This window comes from Stegostoma tigrinum, unplaced genomic scaffold, assembly GCF_030684315.1.
Source record: "Stegostoma tigrinum isolate sSteTig4 unplaced genomic scaffold, sSteTig4.hap1 scaffold_105, whole genome shotgun sequence".
Taxonomy (NCBI): domain Eukaryota; kingdom Metazoa; phylum Chordata; class Chondrichthyes; order Orectolobiformes; family Stegostomatidae; genus Stegostoma; species Stegostoma tigrinum.
This window is the reverse complement of record NW_026728057.1, coordinates 441766-460555: the sequence shown is the minus strand read 5'-3', so window position 1 is coordinate 460555 and position 18790 is coordinate 441766. Positions and strand designations below refer to the sequence as shown.

The window sequence follows — 18790 nt, the reverse complement described above, 5'->3', positions numbered from 1 at the left end:
TATGTAACACGATTTCTCGCTGTTCGCCCTCCCCTTTTAGAACCTTATACACCCGATCGGAGACGTCCTGGACCCTGGCACCAGGGAGGCAACATACCTTCTGGGAATCCCGATCCTGACCTTTAACGTGCGTTTCCTTAGCTGTGGTGGAGTGATGACCCTCATTCCCCACAGGAGACCTCCTCCTTGTATAGATAGTTCTAGCTTCCACATGACATGTGGTTTCAGTTCCAGTTGCTCCATTTGCAGTAACATACCCACCACTCACGTAGTCGTGGGTTATTTTGACTGTCTCTCTTAATTTGTCCTACCGTTGCCAGAGTGTTCCCTACTTGCTCAAAGTAGAAAATGTCTACATAAGGACTGTTTGTTGTCAACTCATTTGGCAAGGGTAATCTAAAATCCTACAGCATTCTCTCCTAAGTGTCTGATTTACAGCATCCCACAGTGAACTTCAGTTTTTACTTTTGAAGGGGACTTGTATAATGCCATGGCATCAATGATATGGCCTTAGTATTGTACGGAAATCTTTTTTAAAAAATCACAGTCAGTTTTCCTCACTTCTTCAAATCTAACTTGTGAGGATGCTCTTTTTTAGGTTCTCCCTGTGAGTAAAATATTGTCTTGGTAACACTGGACTCCTTTCAATCCACTTCAAATCTGATCCATGGCATGTTAGAATAATCCAAGCACAGATGGATTTCAAATGGAAATCTCTTGTTTTTGAATACTACTTTACGTGTCACAATAATCAAGTATTCCCGTGACTTAGGATCTCTATTCATCTGGAGATAGACTTGACTAAGGTCAATCTTACTGAAAAGCAGACCTCTAGCTGGTCCAACAAGTAGGTCATCGATTACAAGCAAAGCATACTGCTCAGCACATAGTGCTGGATTAGTAGCGAACTTGTAAGCAACGCAGATGTATACTCCATCTATCAGTGGAATGATAGGTGTGGGCCAATCATTTTTGGATTCAAGGATTCCAATCTTGACCAGTGTCACTCAATTATGGTCATAGTGTCATAGAGGCGTACAGCATCGAAACAGAACACTTTGGTCCAACTCATCTACGCAAACAGAATATCCTAAATTAATCTAATCCCATTTACCAGTATTTGGCCCATATCCTCTAAACCCTTCCTATTCATGTACCCATCCAAGTGCTTTTTAAATATCCTAATTGTACATGCTTCCACCACTTCCTCTGGCAGCTCATTCCTTACACACACCATCCTCTGCTTGGAAAACGTTGCCCCTTACGTTCATTTTAAATCTTTCCCCCCTCACCTTAAAGCTGTGCCGTCTAGTTTTTGACTCCACTACTTGAAGGAAAAGACCTTGGCTACTCATCCTATCCATGCCCCTCATGATTTTATAAACCTCCAAGTTCTCCCCTCAGCCTCCAAAACTGCAGGCCAAGTAGTCTAATCAGCCTCCCCATAGCTCAAATCCTCCACCCTGGCAACATCATTGGAAATCCTTTCTGAGCCCTGTCAAGTAGGTTTAATTCTGCCTCAACCTTTAGTCTGATTGCATGAGGCACTGATCCTGCCTTGCAACATTTTGCTTGACTCTCATACTTGATTTTCAATTCGACAGAGGTCTTCCCCATGTCTCCCAGATCCCGGTGAAAATAATGGCACACTTCTTTAGAATTTTGCAATGAATCAGTTTCAGAATCTGACAAGCAACTCAGTTCAACCCAACTGAGTTTGATTTTTTTTCCAGCCATGGTCCTCCCAGTGAAACTAGCAGATTATCCATGCTGTCATTGTACCATGTAGATTTTTTTCCTACTCTTCACTTTCAGTACTTTTGCTGTACTCTGTTCATATTTCTTTCTCAAACACACCCATTCAATGGGCCCTTTATTGCCGCAGTTTCTGCATACGACTAATTTATACCAGCAATTTGCTGTTGAGTGAAGTGCTCTTTCACACCAATGGCAGTTGTGAGTCTGTGTTGGTGCTCATCTCTCAGCTGCCACTATTCCTACTATTTCTTCATAAGTTTTGAAACCCGGCTTCTCTGGTTGTACCAGGCTCCTCAGGTGACTAAGGACATTCCCACACCCTGCCATAATACCAGGAACAATGGATTCGCTGGGTGGAGGAATTTCAGGTCTCTTTACTATAAAATATTTAACAGCTGATCTGTGGCAAGATCAAACAGGGACAGCAGGGATTTATGAAAGGGACAGAGGGAAATCACACTTGAAAATTTTTAGGGGATTCTTTGTGGATGTAACTCATTCAGTTGATGAGGGTGGAACCACTGGATGTGGTTTCTTTGGGCTTTCAGAAGGCTTTTAACAAAATCCCACATAAGAGATTAGTGCTTTAAATTAAAGCCCATGGGATTGCCGTAGTATATTGAGATGGAAATAAAACTGGTCAGCAAGTATCAAAGGATAGGAATAAACGGTCTTTTTCCAAAGGCAGACTCAGGTGGTGTGTCACAAGGATCTGTGCTCAGACTCCGGCTACCCACCTATTCAAACAAAGGAATCAAATGCAATATCTCCAAATCTGCAGGTGACACAAAGCTGGATGAGAGGGTGAGCTGTAAGGAGGATGCAGAGATGCTTCAGTGTCATTGGGACAAGCTGAATGACTGGGCAAATGTGAGACAGATACAGTATTACACGGATATATGTTAGATTATCCACTTTGGGAGCAAAAACGGAAAGGCAAAAACTGAATGGATATAAATTAAGACATGGGTATGTAGAATAAGATCTGGGCAAACCTGTACTTCAGTCATTGAAGGTAAGCATGCAGGTGCAGCAAGCAGTTAAGATGGCAAATAGCAGAAGGGCCTTCAGAGTGAGAGAATTTGCATTCAGGAGTGGGGATGTCTTGCTGCAATTACATACCAAGAATATTACGTGCAGTTTTGGCCTCTTTATCTGAGGAAGCACACTCTTGCTCTAGGGACAGGGCAGCAAAGGTTTAGCAGACTGATTCCTGGAAGGCAGACTGGCATATAAGGAGAGGTTGCGTCAGATAAGATTATACCACTGGCATCCAGAAGAATGAAGGGGCTTCTCATCGAAGCTTAAAATTCTTACAGGACCAGTCAAGTCAAATGGAGGGCAGATGTTCTTGATGGCAGGGATGTACAGATCAAAGGAGTCACAGTCATTCTTCATACCCTTAAACGAAGATGAGGAGATATTTCTTCACCCAGAGACTGATGAGCCTACAGAATTCACTACCACAGAAATCAATCAATGCTAAAACATTGCACAGTTTCAAAAAGGAGTTTGGGTTTAGCACTTGGAACTAAGTGGATCACAGGATATAAGGTTAAAGGAGGAACAGGCTACTGTGTTGGATGATTCGATATATTCATTATGAATGATACAGCAAGCGTGAAGGGCCAAATGGCCCATTTCTCATTCTACTTCTTATGTTTCCGTGCAAAGTGAATGGCCACAAACTTGGCAGATGGAATATAATGTGGAAAATGTCAGGTTATGTGCTTTGGCAAGAAGAATAAAAGAGCTATATGTTATTAAAATGGAAAAAGATTGCAGAAAGCTGCAGTACAGGAGGAATTTGGAGGTCCTTGTGCATGAAACATAAGAAGTTAGCAACCATGCTCAGCAACTAACAAGGAAGTCTCCTGTTGGCCTTTAGAAGGAATGGAATAAAAGAAGAGGGAAGTATTGCTAAAACAATACAAAGTACTAGACAGACCACATCTCAAACACAGCAAATACTTTTGGCCCTTTATCAAAGGAAAGAAACCTCAACATTGGAGGCAGTCCAGAGAAGGTTAACTAAGTTGATTCTAGGTACAGAAGGATCTTCTTTCTAAGGAGGTCAAATAGGTTGGACTTGTACTCTTTAGAATTTAGAAGAGTAAAAGGTTACCTTATTAAAACATACAGGATTCTTAGGGGAACTGTTAGTGTCGATGCAGAAAGTTTGGTTCTTCTTGGAGGAGAATCTACGGCCAAAGGGCATCATCTCAGAATAAGGCGTGACATATTTAAGACAGGGATGAAGATGAATTTATTTCCTTTGTGGGCTTGATTTTGTGGAATTGTTTACTCCAGAGGCCTGTTGAAGCTGGGTTACTCAGAATATTCAAAACAGAGATAGCCATGATCTGATCGAATGGTGAAGCAAATTCAATGGGCTAAAAAGCCTACTTCCATTCCTTCATTTTATGGCTTTATGACCCCTACATTCCTGGGTTTTTCAGTCCTCACACACTCTTTGGAACAATGTCTTTCGAGTATTTATTGTTTGCCACTATCCCTTTAGTTAACTGCTTCACCTCATGCATCGTTTTCTTTTTCCTTGGACATTTCCCATTTTATATGGGATAACACAATGCAAGTTGATCAACGACAACAACAAGCGAAAAGTTGCTGGAAAATCCCAGTGGGTCTGGCAGCATCCGTGAAGGGAAAAATAGAGTTAACGTTTCGGGTCTAGTGACCCGAACTCAGAACAGTGAGCAAAGATCACCACTCTTTGCAATTATCATCTTTTCATCTTGTAGATATATCTGCCGCTAACCTAAGCCATCGATCCAGGCTGAGGATTCATTACCACACAAGTTTGCTTTCCTGCACTGAATACTGGGTCCTTCTGTCTCGGAGTGAGAATCACACCGACATTTCTGACTCAGAAGGAGGGCCACTGCTGACTAAACCACACTGTATCCCAGATCCCCTCACATTTTGCTGTATTGAACTCTAACTGCCATGTCATTTCCCATTCTGTTGGCCTATTGCAGCTGATCGGAATCATCCTCATTGTTTGGGCTCCTGCAAGCTTGGCAATCGTGGTAAATTTTGGAACTTCACGCTGTATTGCTCATGTTGAGGTGTGCAATAATAAGATGGTAACTATACCAGGGGATTTCAACTTCCTCAACATTGTTTGGGATAGTCATAATCAGTGAATCATACAATATATGAGGCCCTTCAACCCACTGAGTCTGCGCTATCAAGGACATACTATTATATACACTAGACCCACTGTCAACACACTAGGTCATAGCCTTGAACGTAATGACACATCAAGTGCTTTTTAAAGATTCTGAGATTTCCCGTCTCAACTATAATCCCAGAGAGTGCATTTCAGACCCCTCTGGATGAAAAAGGTTTTCCTCTAATCCCCTCTAAACCTTTCTTTTTAAAATAATGTCCACCTTGTTATCGAGTGTAAAGTGCACAGTGTAAAGAGGAGTTGGATTTCTATATACGTGTTCAGCAGAGTTTATTGTGTCAACATATGGAAGGTCCATCAAGGGACGGTCCAGTCCCAGATCTAATTCTTGAGAACAAAGTTGCCAAGGTGTTTAAGGTGGTAGTGGGGAGAATATAGTGATAGCAACCACTGTTATGAAAAGGAAAATGGTAGATTGCAAAAAAAAAATTTTGGATCGGAGGAAGGCAGATGTTATTAAAATAAAGCAGGATCTGACCAAAGTAGACCAGGTTCAGCTACGTCTGGCAAATTCTACAGTAGAAAGTGAACGTGTGATTGGGAAGAAAATGGGGAAAGCACAGGCCCAACATGTTTCCTTTGGGATGAAATTTGGAAATAACAAGACAAAGAACCCTGGATGTGTAGGAATATTCAGAATTGGTTAAGAACAAAAAAAAAGAGGCTTTTAGTAGGTACAAAGGGAGCAAATGATGGAGGCCCCAGTGGAGTATAGAAAGCTCAGAGGGAACTTGAAGCAGTTAGGAGGAAACAGGCGCATGAAAAAACATGAAGATAAAATTTGACAGATCCCAAGATATTTCACAAGTACATTTAGGGGAAGAAGATAACCAGAGAAAGAATGGGGCCCATTAGGGTCCGGGGGAAAACTTTATACCGTACAGAAGGACACTGGTAGAGTGTTTCACTTTAGTCTACATTCAAGAGGAGGAAGATGGAGGTAGAGAACTTGGGGACAGGGACTGAGGTACTTGAGCAGACTGACACAGGGAGTGAGGCTTTGCTAGGCCTAAAAGTAGATAATTCTCTAGGTTTGAAGGGGTTGTATCATATGCCACAATAAGAGATGAGAGGAAATCACAGGGGCTCTGACCCAAACTTTGAATTCTTCTCTGGCTACAGGGGAATTGGTAGAGGACAACTAATGTGGTACCATTTTTCAAGGAGAGAGAGAGATACACCAGGAATTACAGACCAATGAATCTCATATCAGTGGGAGGGAAACAACTGGGGAAATTCTGGAGGAGAGAATTCATCTCCACTTGGAAATGCAAGGTTTGATCAGCATGGCTTCATCAAAGTGAGGTCACACTTCACAATTTTGATATAATTTTGCGAGGTATGTAGGTGCCCAGATTTTCACAAGGGTTTTGATGAGCTACAACACATTAGGCTACTTAATAAGATAATAGTCCATGATGTTGCTGTTGTATATTATCATGAACAGAGGACTGGCTCACTCATAGAAGACAGAATTGGGACAAGGGAGGCATTTTCAGACTGGCAACCTGCAGCTAGCGGAGCGCCGCACAGATTAGTGCTGGGGACACAATTATTTATGAAATACATTAATGCCTTGAATGACGAAAGAGAATATACTGTAGCTGATGACACAAAACCATGTGGGAAGGCAACTAGTAAGGATTAATCAAAAAGTCTGCAGAGAGATATTGAAAGGCTAAGCAAATGGGCAAAAACTTCGCAGATGGAATATAATGCAGGGAAATCTGAGCTAATGTATTTTGGCAGGAAGAATAGAAAAGCTGGTTATTATTTAATGGAGAATGACTGCAGAAAGCTACGGAACAGAGGGATTTAAATATTCTCGTCTACGAATCACAAAAAGCAAGCATCCAAGTTGATTGGGTAACGAAGAAGGCAAATGGAATGGAATATAAAAGGTTTTGTTAAAATTGTACGAGGCAATTGTCAGATCACAGCTGTAACACTGAGAACAGTTTTGGGAGAAATATCTAAGGATGTGGAGGAAGTTCAAATAAGTTCTAGGAGGTTAAGAAGATTGAATCTGTTCTTGTTGTAATATAGAAGAATGAGATGCCACCTTATTGAAGCTTATAAGATTTTTGACAGGGTAGATGCAGAGAGTTTGTTTTCCCTTGTGGGAGAGTCTAGGACCAGAGGGCATAATCTCAGAATAAGGGGTCACACATTTAAGATAGAGATTGGGAGGAATTTCTTCCCTCTGAGGGTTGCAAATCTGTGGAATTCTTTGCCACAAAAGACTATTGAGGCTGGTCATGAAGTGAATTTAAGGTTGAGATAGACAGCAGATATTGGGAAAAGGCAGGAAAGTAGACTGGAGAATTAACTGTTCTGCCATGGTCTCTTTGAATCGCAGAGCAGATTCAAAGGGCTGAATGGCCTATTTCTGCTTCTGCGCTCTATGCTTATACTGCAGCTGATGCAGTTTGTATGGATTTCAAAAACGCCTTTGACAAGGTCCCACATGTGAGACTGATATTAAAGGTAAACACATCTGGCACCACTGGCTATTACGGCAAGGTAGTTCTAAAATGGCACAGTGGTAAGAGACAGAGCACAGAGGTAGAAGGCTGTTTGTGCGACTGGAAGCTTGTGTCAAATGGCGTACTGCAACGTTCCATATTGGGTCCCTCACTGTTCGTGATATATACAACATAATGAGATATAGATGGGTTGGTCAGATGAGCAGATCAGTGGCAGACAGAATTTAATCCTGAAACATATCAGGTGATGCACATCGGAAGAAGTCACAAGACAAGGAGGTACTCAATGAATGGCAAGATACTAGGAGGCTGAGGGGACACAGACGGATCATGGGGTGCTTGTACACAGAACCTTGAAGGTGGCAGGACAGGTTAACAGGATGATTAAGAATGCGTACTGAGAACTTGCCTTTATCAGTCATGGCACAGATGGTTTCAGCTGGAAGGTTCCGTTGGAATTGTACAGAACTTTAGTTAAGCCAAAGTTGGAATACTGTATGCAGTTCTCATCACCACACTGTTGGAAGGATGTGATTGAATTGGAGGGGGTGCAGAGATTATTCACTAGGATATTGCCTGGGGCGGAGCACTTTAGCTACGGAGACTAGCTGGATAAGGTCAGATTGTTCTCTTTAGAGCAGAGAAGGCTGAGGAGGGACGTGACTGAGGTGCAGAAGATGAGGAGGGGCAAGGTTAGGAAGCAGCCGTATCCTTAGTTGAAGGGTCAATGACAAGGAGACACAATTATGAGGTGAAGGGCAGGAGATGTAGAGGGGATTTGAGGAAAAATATTTTTACCCAGAGGGTGGTGGTAATCTGGAATGCACTACCCAGAAGGGTAGTTGAGACAAGAGAGCTCACAACTTTTAACAAGGTACTGGGATGAGCACGTGAAATTAAAGGTTATTCTCCAAGTGCTGCAAAGTGGGATTAGCGCAGACTTGATTGGCTGAAGGGCCTTCTGTATGCCATATTCCCAAATTCAAATCGTGCATCTATCTCCAAAAATCAGTGTCCTCATACTTGGCAAACTGCTAATAGCGATGTTCTCATCTATTTACCATAACTTGCTGCTTCTGTCCTTCAGCCATCTTTTTTAACCAAATTTGATAGTGACCTATATATTCCATGAATCTCAATTTTATAAACCAATCTTTTATATGCACCTTCCCCTCATCCTTATCTCGGAAAGATTGCACTGCTTCATGAAGGCAGGCTAAAGTAATTCAGCATTACAGCCATACTCTGGTAGTATAATGACAGCATCAGTGACAGTACAATAAGTGCCTCATATCAATTGTTTCAAAACTGGGTTCTACAGTAGAGAGGTAATTTGAGATCTACAAATCAAATCATCTGTCATAACTTGAGATTAAATATATTGGAAAAAAGCACACTAACTAACGCGAGCTTCAATGGTGATAAATTAAATGTAACTAATTGGAACAGTAATATTCCTCATCCAACCTTGCTAAGCAATGCCTCTCTGCACTGATAGGCTGGAAAGCTGCAGTCAAGAACAGATATTCACTATTTATCATCAAGTCGGAACAATTCTGGAATGCTTTTATCTGTCATGAATGTTTAATTACTGCAATTTGAAACGCTCAACGAAATGTAAATCATGAATATGTGATGTTAAAAATATACAAAAGGATCCAGCCCTTTTCTTGATTTATCAGGCGAACAATAGAAGAGCATTTGCATAAAGTGGATATACATTATGAGTGCCCTTATCAAACACCAGTCCAGGGACTGACAGATATCACAGTTAGAAGCAAATACACACATCGGGGCAGCACAGTGACTCAGTGGTTAGCACTGCAGCCTCACAGCACCAAGTACCCGGGTTCGATTCCAGCCTCAGGTAACTCTCTGTGTGGAGTTTGCACATTCTCCCCGTGTCTGCGTGGGTTTCCTCCGGGTGCTCCGGTTTCCTCCCACAGTCCAAAGATGTGCTGACTAGGGGGAGTGGCCATGCTAAATTGCCCAGAGTGTTCAGGGGTGTGTGTCGGTGATAGGGGGATGGGCTGAAGTGCCTGTTTCCATACTGTAGGGAATCTAATCTCATCTCCATGATAACCGTCAGGAAGTAGCTTTTTAAAAAGATGATTAGAACACTTCTTTACATGTAGCCCTTGGTCTTATGAATATGCAATTAATAATAGATAGGTTAGTGATTGCTATTAATATGAAAGCATTCAATCAAAAAGGTTCGAGAACGATTGCCTACCTTAAAGGTTAAACACTGGAAGGAGCTCACATTTAGAAGGTAGAAGGAACTATGCAAAATCCATCAGATACTTGGAGAATCACCAAGCGATACAAAATATACACTGCTCCTCAAATGGATTCAAAGAGGAAATTGGTTAATATGTTAGAGCATATAGGGTCATAGCAACAAGGAGCAGGAGTAGCAAGGACAGTATTTGCTGCCCATCCCTAGTTCCTCCAAATTGTTTGACTATTTCAGAGTGCAGTTAAGTGTCAACCACATTATTGTGGATCTGGAGTCATATGGAGGTGAGATCAAATAAGAATGGCAGAGCTCCTTTCTTAAAGAACATCAGTGAATGAGTCAAGTTTTTATAACGGTGAATAGTGTAACAGTGACAGTGTAACCATCACTGAGACCAGCTTTGTTTATGATTATATCAATTTGAACATGTGTTGGATAACTGGCCCCATCAAGCCTGCTTCACCATTTAAGAAGGTCGTGGCTGACTTGACTGCAATCTCGGCTCCACATTCCCACCTACCCCCAAAATTATATTGAACTGAATTCAAATTCCATCAGCTGTTACAGTGGAACTTAAGACTATACTCTACAGCATTGTCCCAGGCCTCCGGATTACTAATCCTGTGACATTAATAGTGCTTCACTGACTACCCCAGCATGTCAATCCCCGTCCTGAGCATACTTCTTGGCTGAGGCTCCACATTTTCTGGAGTACAGAATTACAAAGTTCACCTCTCTGTGAGTGAAGAGGTTCCTCATCTATCGCTGTTGTTACATTTTATTCTGAGATTGATCTCAAGTTCTACAGCCTGATCTCTTAATTCAAATTACAATAACCTGGCTTTTCAAATGCCCTGTCACATTATCCTTGCCAAGAGATTGATTGTTCATGGTTATGTACAGCATGTCCATGTTGATTTTTCTTCATTTAAGTGCCGTCACCAACCTTACAGACACTACAAATGCATTTGGTCAATGGGAGAGGTTGAATGAGCAAAATTGGACCTTCATTTCTTCCCCACCCCAGCCTCAAAAGGTTTTGTCTTCATTTCAAATTTTTCACATCTTATGGATAATTCTGTACCTTTCCGGTCCCTTCAAGAAGTGCATCCTACCCAAATTATCCTGAGTGTCTCATCTTAAAAATTAGAATATCTTTTGATATCCTCACTGTGGAACAAATCCATTATATACTTAACATAGGATTCAGGTCAAGTTTGTTTTATTCCCCACTGTTTGTTTAACTTCCTGGCCAATGCCCCACGATTTCTCAGGAAACTATTAGTCTATCTCTGTATCAGAACATCTTCAAAAAACTAATACTTTCTCCAGATCTTGATATAAAAACTGGCGAGTTTCGGTTCGAGATGAGTTCCACAGCACAAAATCATACTTGAACCTTTTAGCCATATAAATCATTTGACAAGCAGATTCTAGGGAGTCAATCTGCAGGATCAAGTGACATCTGAAATGCTGTACATTTACTGCAAACAGTCAAGTTCAGTTTTGCTGGCTTCCACAAATCTTTGACTGCATGGCCGTGGGTGTGAATCACTTAGGTCTGGCCAAATCAGTAAAATCCCACTCCTTTTCTCATCTGAACACTGCCCCAGAGCAATATCATGTGAAAGCACTGCACTTTCCACATACATGGTGGCAATGCCCAGATCTATCCACCCCCTCATTCATTTCTTCCACTGTCTCCACATAACCGGATAGTTTCCATCTATTAAATCTTGAACAGAACGAAGCCATTATCTTTGGTCCTTGAAAGGAGGTCTGCTTGCTAGCTACCGGTTTTCGTTGCACCCTTTGTTATTTTGACCCAGAGTTTAAATTCTGACCACATAGGCCTGATGTCACAAAGTCTACTTATTTTCACATCCACAACATTCGGCCCTAGGTAAGTCCGTTAGTTTTGAAACCCTACCGCATTGATTAACTGTGGTGTTGGGGGCCAGGGAATTGGACGTCCTGGAGGAGGTGGAGGGCGTGGGTGGTGTCACGGACTTAGGTAGGGAGTTCCTGGACCAAAGGGGAGAAAATGGAGTCCAGATAGGTGGAGATGAGTTCAGTGGGGCAGGAGCAGGCTAAGACAATGGGTCGACCAGGGCAGGCAGGTTTGTGGATTTTGGGAGGGAGATAGAAACGGGCCGTGCGGGGTTGAGAACAATGAGGTGGGAGGCTGTGGGTTGGAGGTCCCCTGAGGTGATGAGGTCATGAATGGTGTGGAGATGATGGTTTGGTGCTCGGGTGTGGGGTCATGATCGAGGGGGCGGTAGGAGGTGATGTCGGAGAGTTGGCGTTTGGCCTCGGCGATGTAGAGGTCAGTGCGCCATACTACCACTGCGCCACCCTTGTCTGCGGGTTTGATGGTGAGGTTGGGGTTGGAGCGGAGGGCCGGCCGTTCTGCGGGGGAGAGGTTGGAGTGGGTGAGAGGGGTGGAGAGATTGAGGCGGTTTAATGTCTCGACGGCAGTTAGAGATGAAGAGGTCGAGGGAAGGTAGGAGGCCTGGGGGTGGTGTCCAGGAGGAGGACTTGTGTTGGGAGCGGGTGAAGGGGTTAGTGGAGGGAGGGTTAGGTTCCCGGTTGAAGAAGTACGCGTGGAGGCGAAGGCGGCGGATAAACTGTTCTATGTCCAATCGTGACTGGTATTCGTTGATGTGTGGTTGTAGAGGGACAAAGGAGACCTCTTACTAAGGACTAACCGTTCGTCCTCAGTTAGTGGGAGGTCTGGGGGGATGGTGAACATGCGGCAGGGTTCAATGTGACTGTCTTCACTGGGGTTGCTGGCTGTGAAGGTTGTGGGCGGAGCGATGAGGTCGTCGGCCGTGGGCGGGGTTCCGTCGGCGTCGGCCGTGGGCGGGGTTCCGTCAGCGGTTGGAGTATCGGGGTGGGCGGCAGCAGCTGCGGCGAGGGTGGTGTGTGTGGTGTTGTAACTGGAAGTGGAGGCGGTGACTGCAGCAGCGGTCCCGGAAGTGGTGTGGCCGGCGGAGGCGAATGTGACATCATCGGTTGGGGTCTCCGGCCGTGTCCTCATGGTCAATGGGGGCAGGGACAGACTCGGGATTTGGGAGGCACAGGAAAGTAGAGTTCTGTTTTCACAGGTTGGAGTATAATAGGATAAAGTACAATACACCAAATCTTCTTTGGTACCTTTTCCTTCCATAAAACTGCTTTTCGTAGATGCACACGGAATTCATTTTATACACATTTAAAAATTTCTAAGTTCAAGAGGCCAGTTCCAGCACTTGGACTTGCATCTTCTTCATCATCACAACAGAACAAAATAAAGACTCACTCTTTGTAAGTCACGTTTTCAATTTTTAGTGACAAGGTGTAGTGCGAGAACTGCTCACTTGATGTTAAAATCTCCTAACTATGTACCTATATATTTCAATCCTGTGAAATATGTGGAACGAGTTCAAGAAAAGGATTAATTTTGTTGCTCTGGGAGAGAGCTGGTACAGATAAAGTGGTTGAATGGCCTCCTCCCATGCTAAAAATATCCATAACTGTTGTTGGCGCTGCTGAATTAAAGTGGGCATCCTTTCATTATGACTGTGAGACGCAGCATGTTACGATAGATGGCATAATGGAGAAATCCTTTGTTATTAATGAATTTTTCAGCACTAGGCATCCTTCCGAAGTCAAATGTTCAACGTATACCTGTTGCACTGACTTGGTTCCAAATATTTATAATGTGGAGGTGCTGGTGTTGGACTAGGATAGACAAAGTCAGAAGTCACATGGCATCAAGTTATAATCTGACAGGTTTATTTGAAATCACACAAGCTTTTGGAGTGCAGTCCCTTCATCAGGTACGGTCAGAGAGGAAAACACACAGGCACACAATTTATAAGCAGACAGATCAAAACAGCAGACAACTGGTGTGAGTGGAGTGTCAGATAATAAGTCTTCATCCAGGATGTTTGTTTATTTGCAGATATTTTGTTGAAGAAGCACACAACTTGTAGTTACAGTCAGTCAGTGTGGCATCTTACAAATTCTTGCTTTTGAAATAAAGGTTAAAACTCTAAGACAGATTCTGAACACAAGCCTCGAAACTACAAGTCAGAGTCTGACCTGAGATGTCACCTTTTGTACATTCCTGTTGCGCTGCCTGATTATCATGACAGCACAGCACTGACATTGACTTTATAAACACTTTGCTTGCCTCTGACACGCTTGGTCACCTGTATAGAGTTATTACCTGACACTCCACTCACGCCAATTCTATGATCTTTTGATCTCTCTGCTTATAAGCTGTGGTCACCTCACTAACTGCACCTGATGAAGGGGCTGCACTCCAAAAGCTTGTGTGATTTCAAATGAACCTGTTGGACTCTCAGCTGGTGTCATGTGACTTCTGACTTCAAACACTTATAGAATGTGTTTTCAATCCTACCGTGACTTGACAATAAGCCAACTTCTTAAAATTTATAAAATGACAAGTATGTCTAACCTTGAGCCTTTAAAAAAGTAAATATTACAACCATAGTACAGTCAGGCAGTAAAGGCAGAAGGAATGATTTAATCAACTGTGTCTGACACCACACAATTAATCCCCCTTATGGAAGAAAGGTTGGCTGCGTTCTCTTTCTTCAGGAACATCCAGCTAATACCACCTTACTACTGCTTGTTTTATTCATCTGGTGTCCCATCTAATTCCTTTCAGTCTTGGTCAAACCCTCATGTAATTTATTTCAATTTTCAATAAAATAAATTTAACTTTATATTCCACAACTTTAACATTTCCTTTTAAGGTTTGAATGGTTCACTTAGTACACTGCACAGGTTTTGGAAATAATTGGAGAACATGGTGGAAAAATCAAGATATATTGACAAGTAAACAAATGGCTAACTTCTGTTTCCTTGTCAGTGAAGCCTTTTGAACAGAACATAAAGTTGCGGAACTCTGTAGAGACAACAATTTAAAACTGGGAAGACCACTGTTTGTGGTCCCCACACCAATCTCTATTCACGACCTACTGAGTGCATTACTCCTCCTTGGCAACAATGTAATGTTACGCTTGTCTCAGCACAACCTTGGCATCTTGTTTATCCCACGATGAACGTCCGACCACACATTCATGCAATCCCTAAAGCTGTCTCTTGTCTTGGCTCATTAGCAGTGAAACCTTCAACTGAAACTACTTCACTTCCGGACCTGACAATTCCAATGCATTCCCTGCTAGAGTCCCACATTTGCCCATTGAACACTTGAGGTCGTCAAAACTCCACTGCCTGAGACTCATCTTGAACCAAATCCTATTCTCTGTGCTTTCTACCTAACTGATAGTATTAACAGTAATTTTATTAAATTCTCATTTTTGTTTCCAAATTGTTCCTTGGCTATGCCTATCGTTATTTGGATAATCTCCACCAGTCCGACCATACTTCAGGGTATCTGCACTCGTCTAATTATGTCCTCTTGCCCACTCTTGATTTTAAATGGCCTATCGCTATTTGGATAATCTCCACCAGTCCGACCATACTTCAGGATATGTTTGGTTGCCAAACATTTAATTTTGTAGGCTTCAAACCCAACAAGAGACTTCCTCCACCTCTTAGCCTCTGTACCTTTCCTGTTTTAAGGCACTTTTTAAAACAATCCTCTTTGATCAAGCTCTTGATCATCAGAACTAAGAACTTAATAAGGCTCAGTTGTATTCTGGGATCGTTAATACTCATTCCGGATGCCTTCAAAAGTTTCCATCCATTAAAGAGATTATATAAGTGGTTGAAGTCATTGCACAGCAGAGGGGGACAAATTGGGGAGTTATTTCAAAGAGCTATGATATGCCAGAAGACCTCCTTCCACACGCCAACTCTGATTCTACAAACACAAAAATGATTTTCAGACTTGGGAAGATCCTTCAAAAATGTCACAAGTAACCAGCTTTTGGGCAGAGTAGAGTTGCTGAGATGATAGACCAGGATTTAGGGGTACCAGTAGTGACAATATACTGAACACAATCAAATTTTGAGGTTGTAGAATGATGAGGTCTTCAGCATTTTTGACACTTTGACCATTTTCCTTCCTCTTCACAGAACAAGTCAAATAGCGGCAGCTCAATGTTGCGTGGCCGCTCAAGCCTGCTCCACCGTTGATGATGATTTTGGCTGGTCTTCCACATCAGTTAAACTTTTGCTCATATCTCATCCTCTTTTCAAAACATTGATCTATTCACGTGTAGTATCCCTCTCGCTAACTTCATGTGAATTCATTCCAATCACTGAACTCCTAACGCTGACTCACCCGAGATCAAAAAATTCAGCTGAGATCAAGAACTGATCTAGCCTGTATGGCTGAGCTGGCTTTTAAAAGGTTTGCCAGTGAGAAACATTCATTAAAAAAAATACAAATGCATGGATTGCTCTCCAATCCTAAACTCTATTCAAATTCAGTTGACTGAACGGTTGGTTTGTGATGCAGAGTGATCCCCTGCAAGAGAGTGCTCAATTGCCACACCAGTGAGCTTACCACAAATGATCTTCGCCTCAAACCCTCGACTTGCCTGAGGCATGGTAATCTTCTGGTTAAATCATAACCAGTTGTCTCTCTCTAAGGAGTCGCCAAATGGCGTGGTAAGACTTTTCCTTTAATCACGATAACATGGCAACAAGTAGATAACTCAGCTGATGTCACTGACTAATAGAATCCTCAACTATACTAATATTAACGATGTGATATCATCAGAAGGCATGCTCAACTAAGTTTTAATTTGCAAATTAAGTTAACAACCATTCAATCAATATCACTGAAGTACTCATATTACTGATCGTCTCGATACAACATTGTGGTTACATCTGTTCATAAGTGAAGTGTAATGTAATTGCACTTACTGTGGTTTTATCAATGTGACCCTGCAATGAGTCAATAAGCAGGTCACCCACAGGTTGCTGATCAGTGTGGACCCCCTCAGCTGTTATCACATGAGCCTCAAGATCATCCAGAGCTTTCTGCAGTTCTTGAAGTTTCTCCAACGCCTTTTCCACCTGTTTCTGCCAGTTGCTCGCACGGGTTTTCAATTGCTCCCAATTTTCCTTCACTTCTATTGACTGTTTGCGGACAGCTTTGGCAATTCTCTGGGCTCTGTCTTCCAGGGTAGGTTCTGGAAATATGAAGTGCAAATAATTTATCAACTATTCATGACTTTGATCAATGGAACTTCGGTTTTCTTTCTAAAACCCTTTCCTTTAAAAGGTCTCTCTGGACTTTCTCCTGAAATTGGGAATATCTAGTATAAGACTAAAGATTTTATTCATTAAAAATTTATGACTACCAAGGAAACTTTAAAAAAGGAAAAGGATTAGAGTGACTAAATGGGTAAAGTTCTCAACAAAAGACATGAAAAATCCGTTCAGGATATCTTTCGTAGCTATGAAACAAGCATCCAACATAAACCAACTTTCATCTTTCAGGGCTGGCAAGTTAGAATGATAAACTCTAAGTCTACCCTGCATAGTTAACTCAAGAACTCACTTAATGAGGTTGTTAAGAGATATAGGGATAACAAAGTGAGCAGCTGAATGAACACAGCAGGCCAAGCAGCATCTTAGGAGCACAAAAGCTTCCATGTTGGGCCTAGACTCTTCATCAGAAAAGGGGGAGGGTGAGGGGGAGAGGCCTCTGAAATAAATAGGGAGAGAGGGGGAGGCGGATCGAAGATGGATAGAGGAGAAGATAGTTGGAGAGGAGACAGACAAGTTAAAGAGGTGGGATTGAGCTAGTAGAGGTGAGTGTAGGTTGGGGAGGTAGGGAGGGGACAGGTCAGTCCGGGGAGGATGGACAGGTCAAGAGGTGAGGTTGGTAGGTAGGAAATGGGGGTGTGGCTTGAGGTGGGAGGAAGGGATAAGTGAGAGGAAGAACAGGTGAGGGAGGCGGGGACGAGTTGGGCTGGTTCTGGGATGCAGTAGGGGGAGGGGAGATTTTGAAGCTTGTGAAATCCACATTGATACCTTTGGGCTGCAGGGTTCCCGAGCAGAATATGAGTTGCTGTTCCTGCAACCTTCAGGTGGCATTGTTGTGGCACTGCAGGAAGCCCAGGATGGACATGTCGTCTAAGGAATAGGAGGGGAAGTTGAAATTGTTCGCGACTGGGAGGCGCAGTTGTTTATTGTGAACCGAGCATAGGGACTGCTTTGCAGAACACCTAAGTCTCTCCTTGGTTTCCACGATGTTGAGGAGGCCACAACGGGTCCAGCGGATGCAGTATACCACATTGGTAGATGTGCAGTTGAACATCTGCTTGATGTGGAAAGTCTTCTTGGGGCCTGGATGGGGGTGAGGGAGGAGGTATGGGGGTACGTGTTGCACTTCCTGTGGTTGCAGGGAAAATGCCGGGTGTGGTGGGGTTGGAAGGGAGTGTGGAGCGGACAAGGGAGTCACGGAGAGAGTGGTCTCTCCAGAAAGTAGACAAGGGTCGGAGGAAAAATGTCTTTGGTGGTGAGGTCAGATTGCAGATGGTGGAAGTGTTGGAGGATGATGCGTTGTCTCCAGAGGTTGGTAGGGTGGTATGTGAGGATGAGGGGTTCTCTTTTGGTGGTTATTGCAGGGGCAGGGTGTGAGGGATGAGTTGCAGGAAATGAGGGAGACACGGTCAAGGGCGTTCTTCACCACTGCGGGGGGTTGGGGGGGTGGGGAGGAGTTGCGCTCCTTGAAAAACGAGGACATCTGAGGTGTACGGGAATGGAATGCCTCATCCTGGGAGCAGATGCGGCGAAGGCAAAGGAATTGGGAATAGGGGATAGAATTTTAGCAGGAGGTGGGTGGGAGGAGGTGTATCCTAGGTCGCTGTGGGAGTCGGTGGGCTTGAAATGCATATCGGTTTCTAGGTGGTTGCCTGAGATGGAGATAGAGGGGTCCAGGAAGGTGAGGGAGGTGTTGGAGATAGTCCAGGTGGACTTGAGGTTGGTGCCCGAGATGGAGACATATATAGCTCCATTCATATTCACAAATCTCTGTTTCAAATCGAATCTTCTGAAGCACGTATGCAATTTTTCATTGTCAATTAATGTTGGAATGTTGATTGCACAGCAAAAGTGTTTCAAGAGACTGATGGGCCTCAGACTTTTTAGCCAATTGTG

General features: G+C 43.1%; 1 protein-coding gene across 3 annotated transcripts in view; it reads right to left on the bottom strand.

Annotated features, from left to right (window-relative positions):
• The window catches only part of LOC132207586 (utrophin-like), a 138557-nt gene that overhangs the window by 54343 nt on the left and 65424 nt on the right, over positions 1-18790 (bottom strand). Inside the window, exon 3 of one of the 3 annotated variants that reach the window (XM_059643543.1) lies at positions 16547-16815. The exons of the other annotated variants lie outside the window; for them this stretch is intronic. Within the exon in view, the coding sequence (XP_059499526.1) occupies positions 16547-16815 (269 nt within the window). The remainder of the gene's footprint in view (positions 1-16546; positions 16816-18790) is intronic. 3 annotated transcript variants of the gene reach the window in all.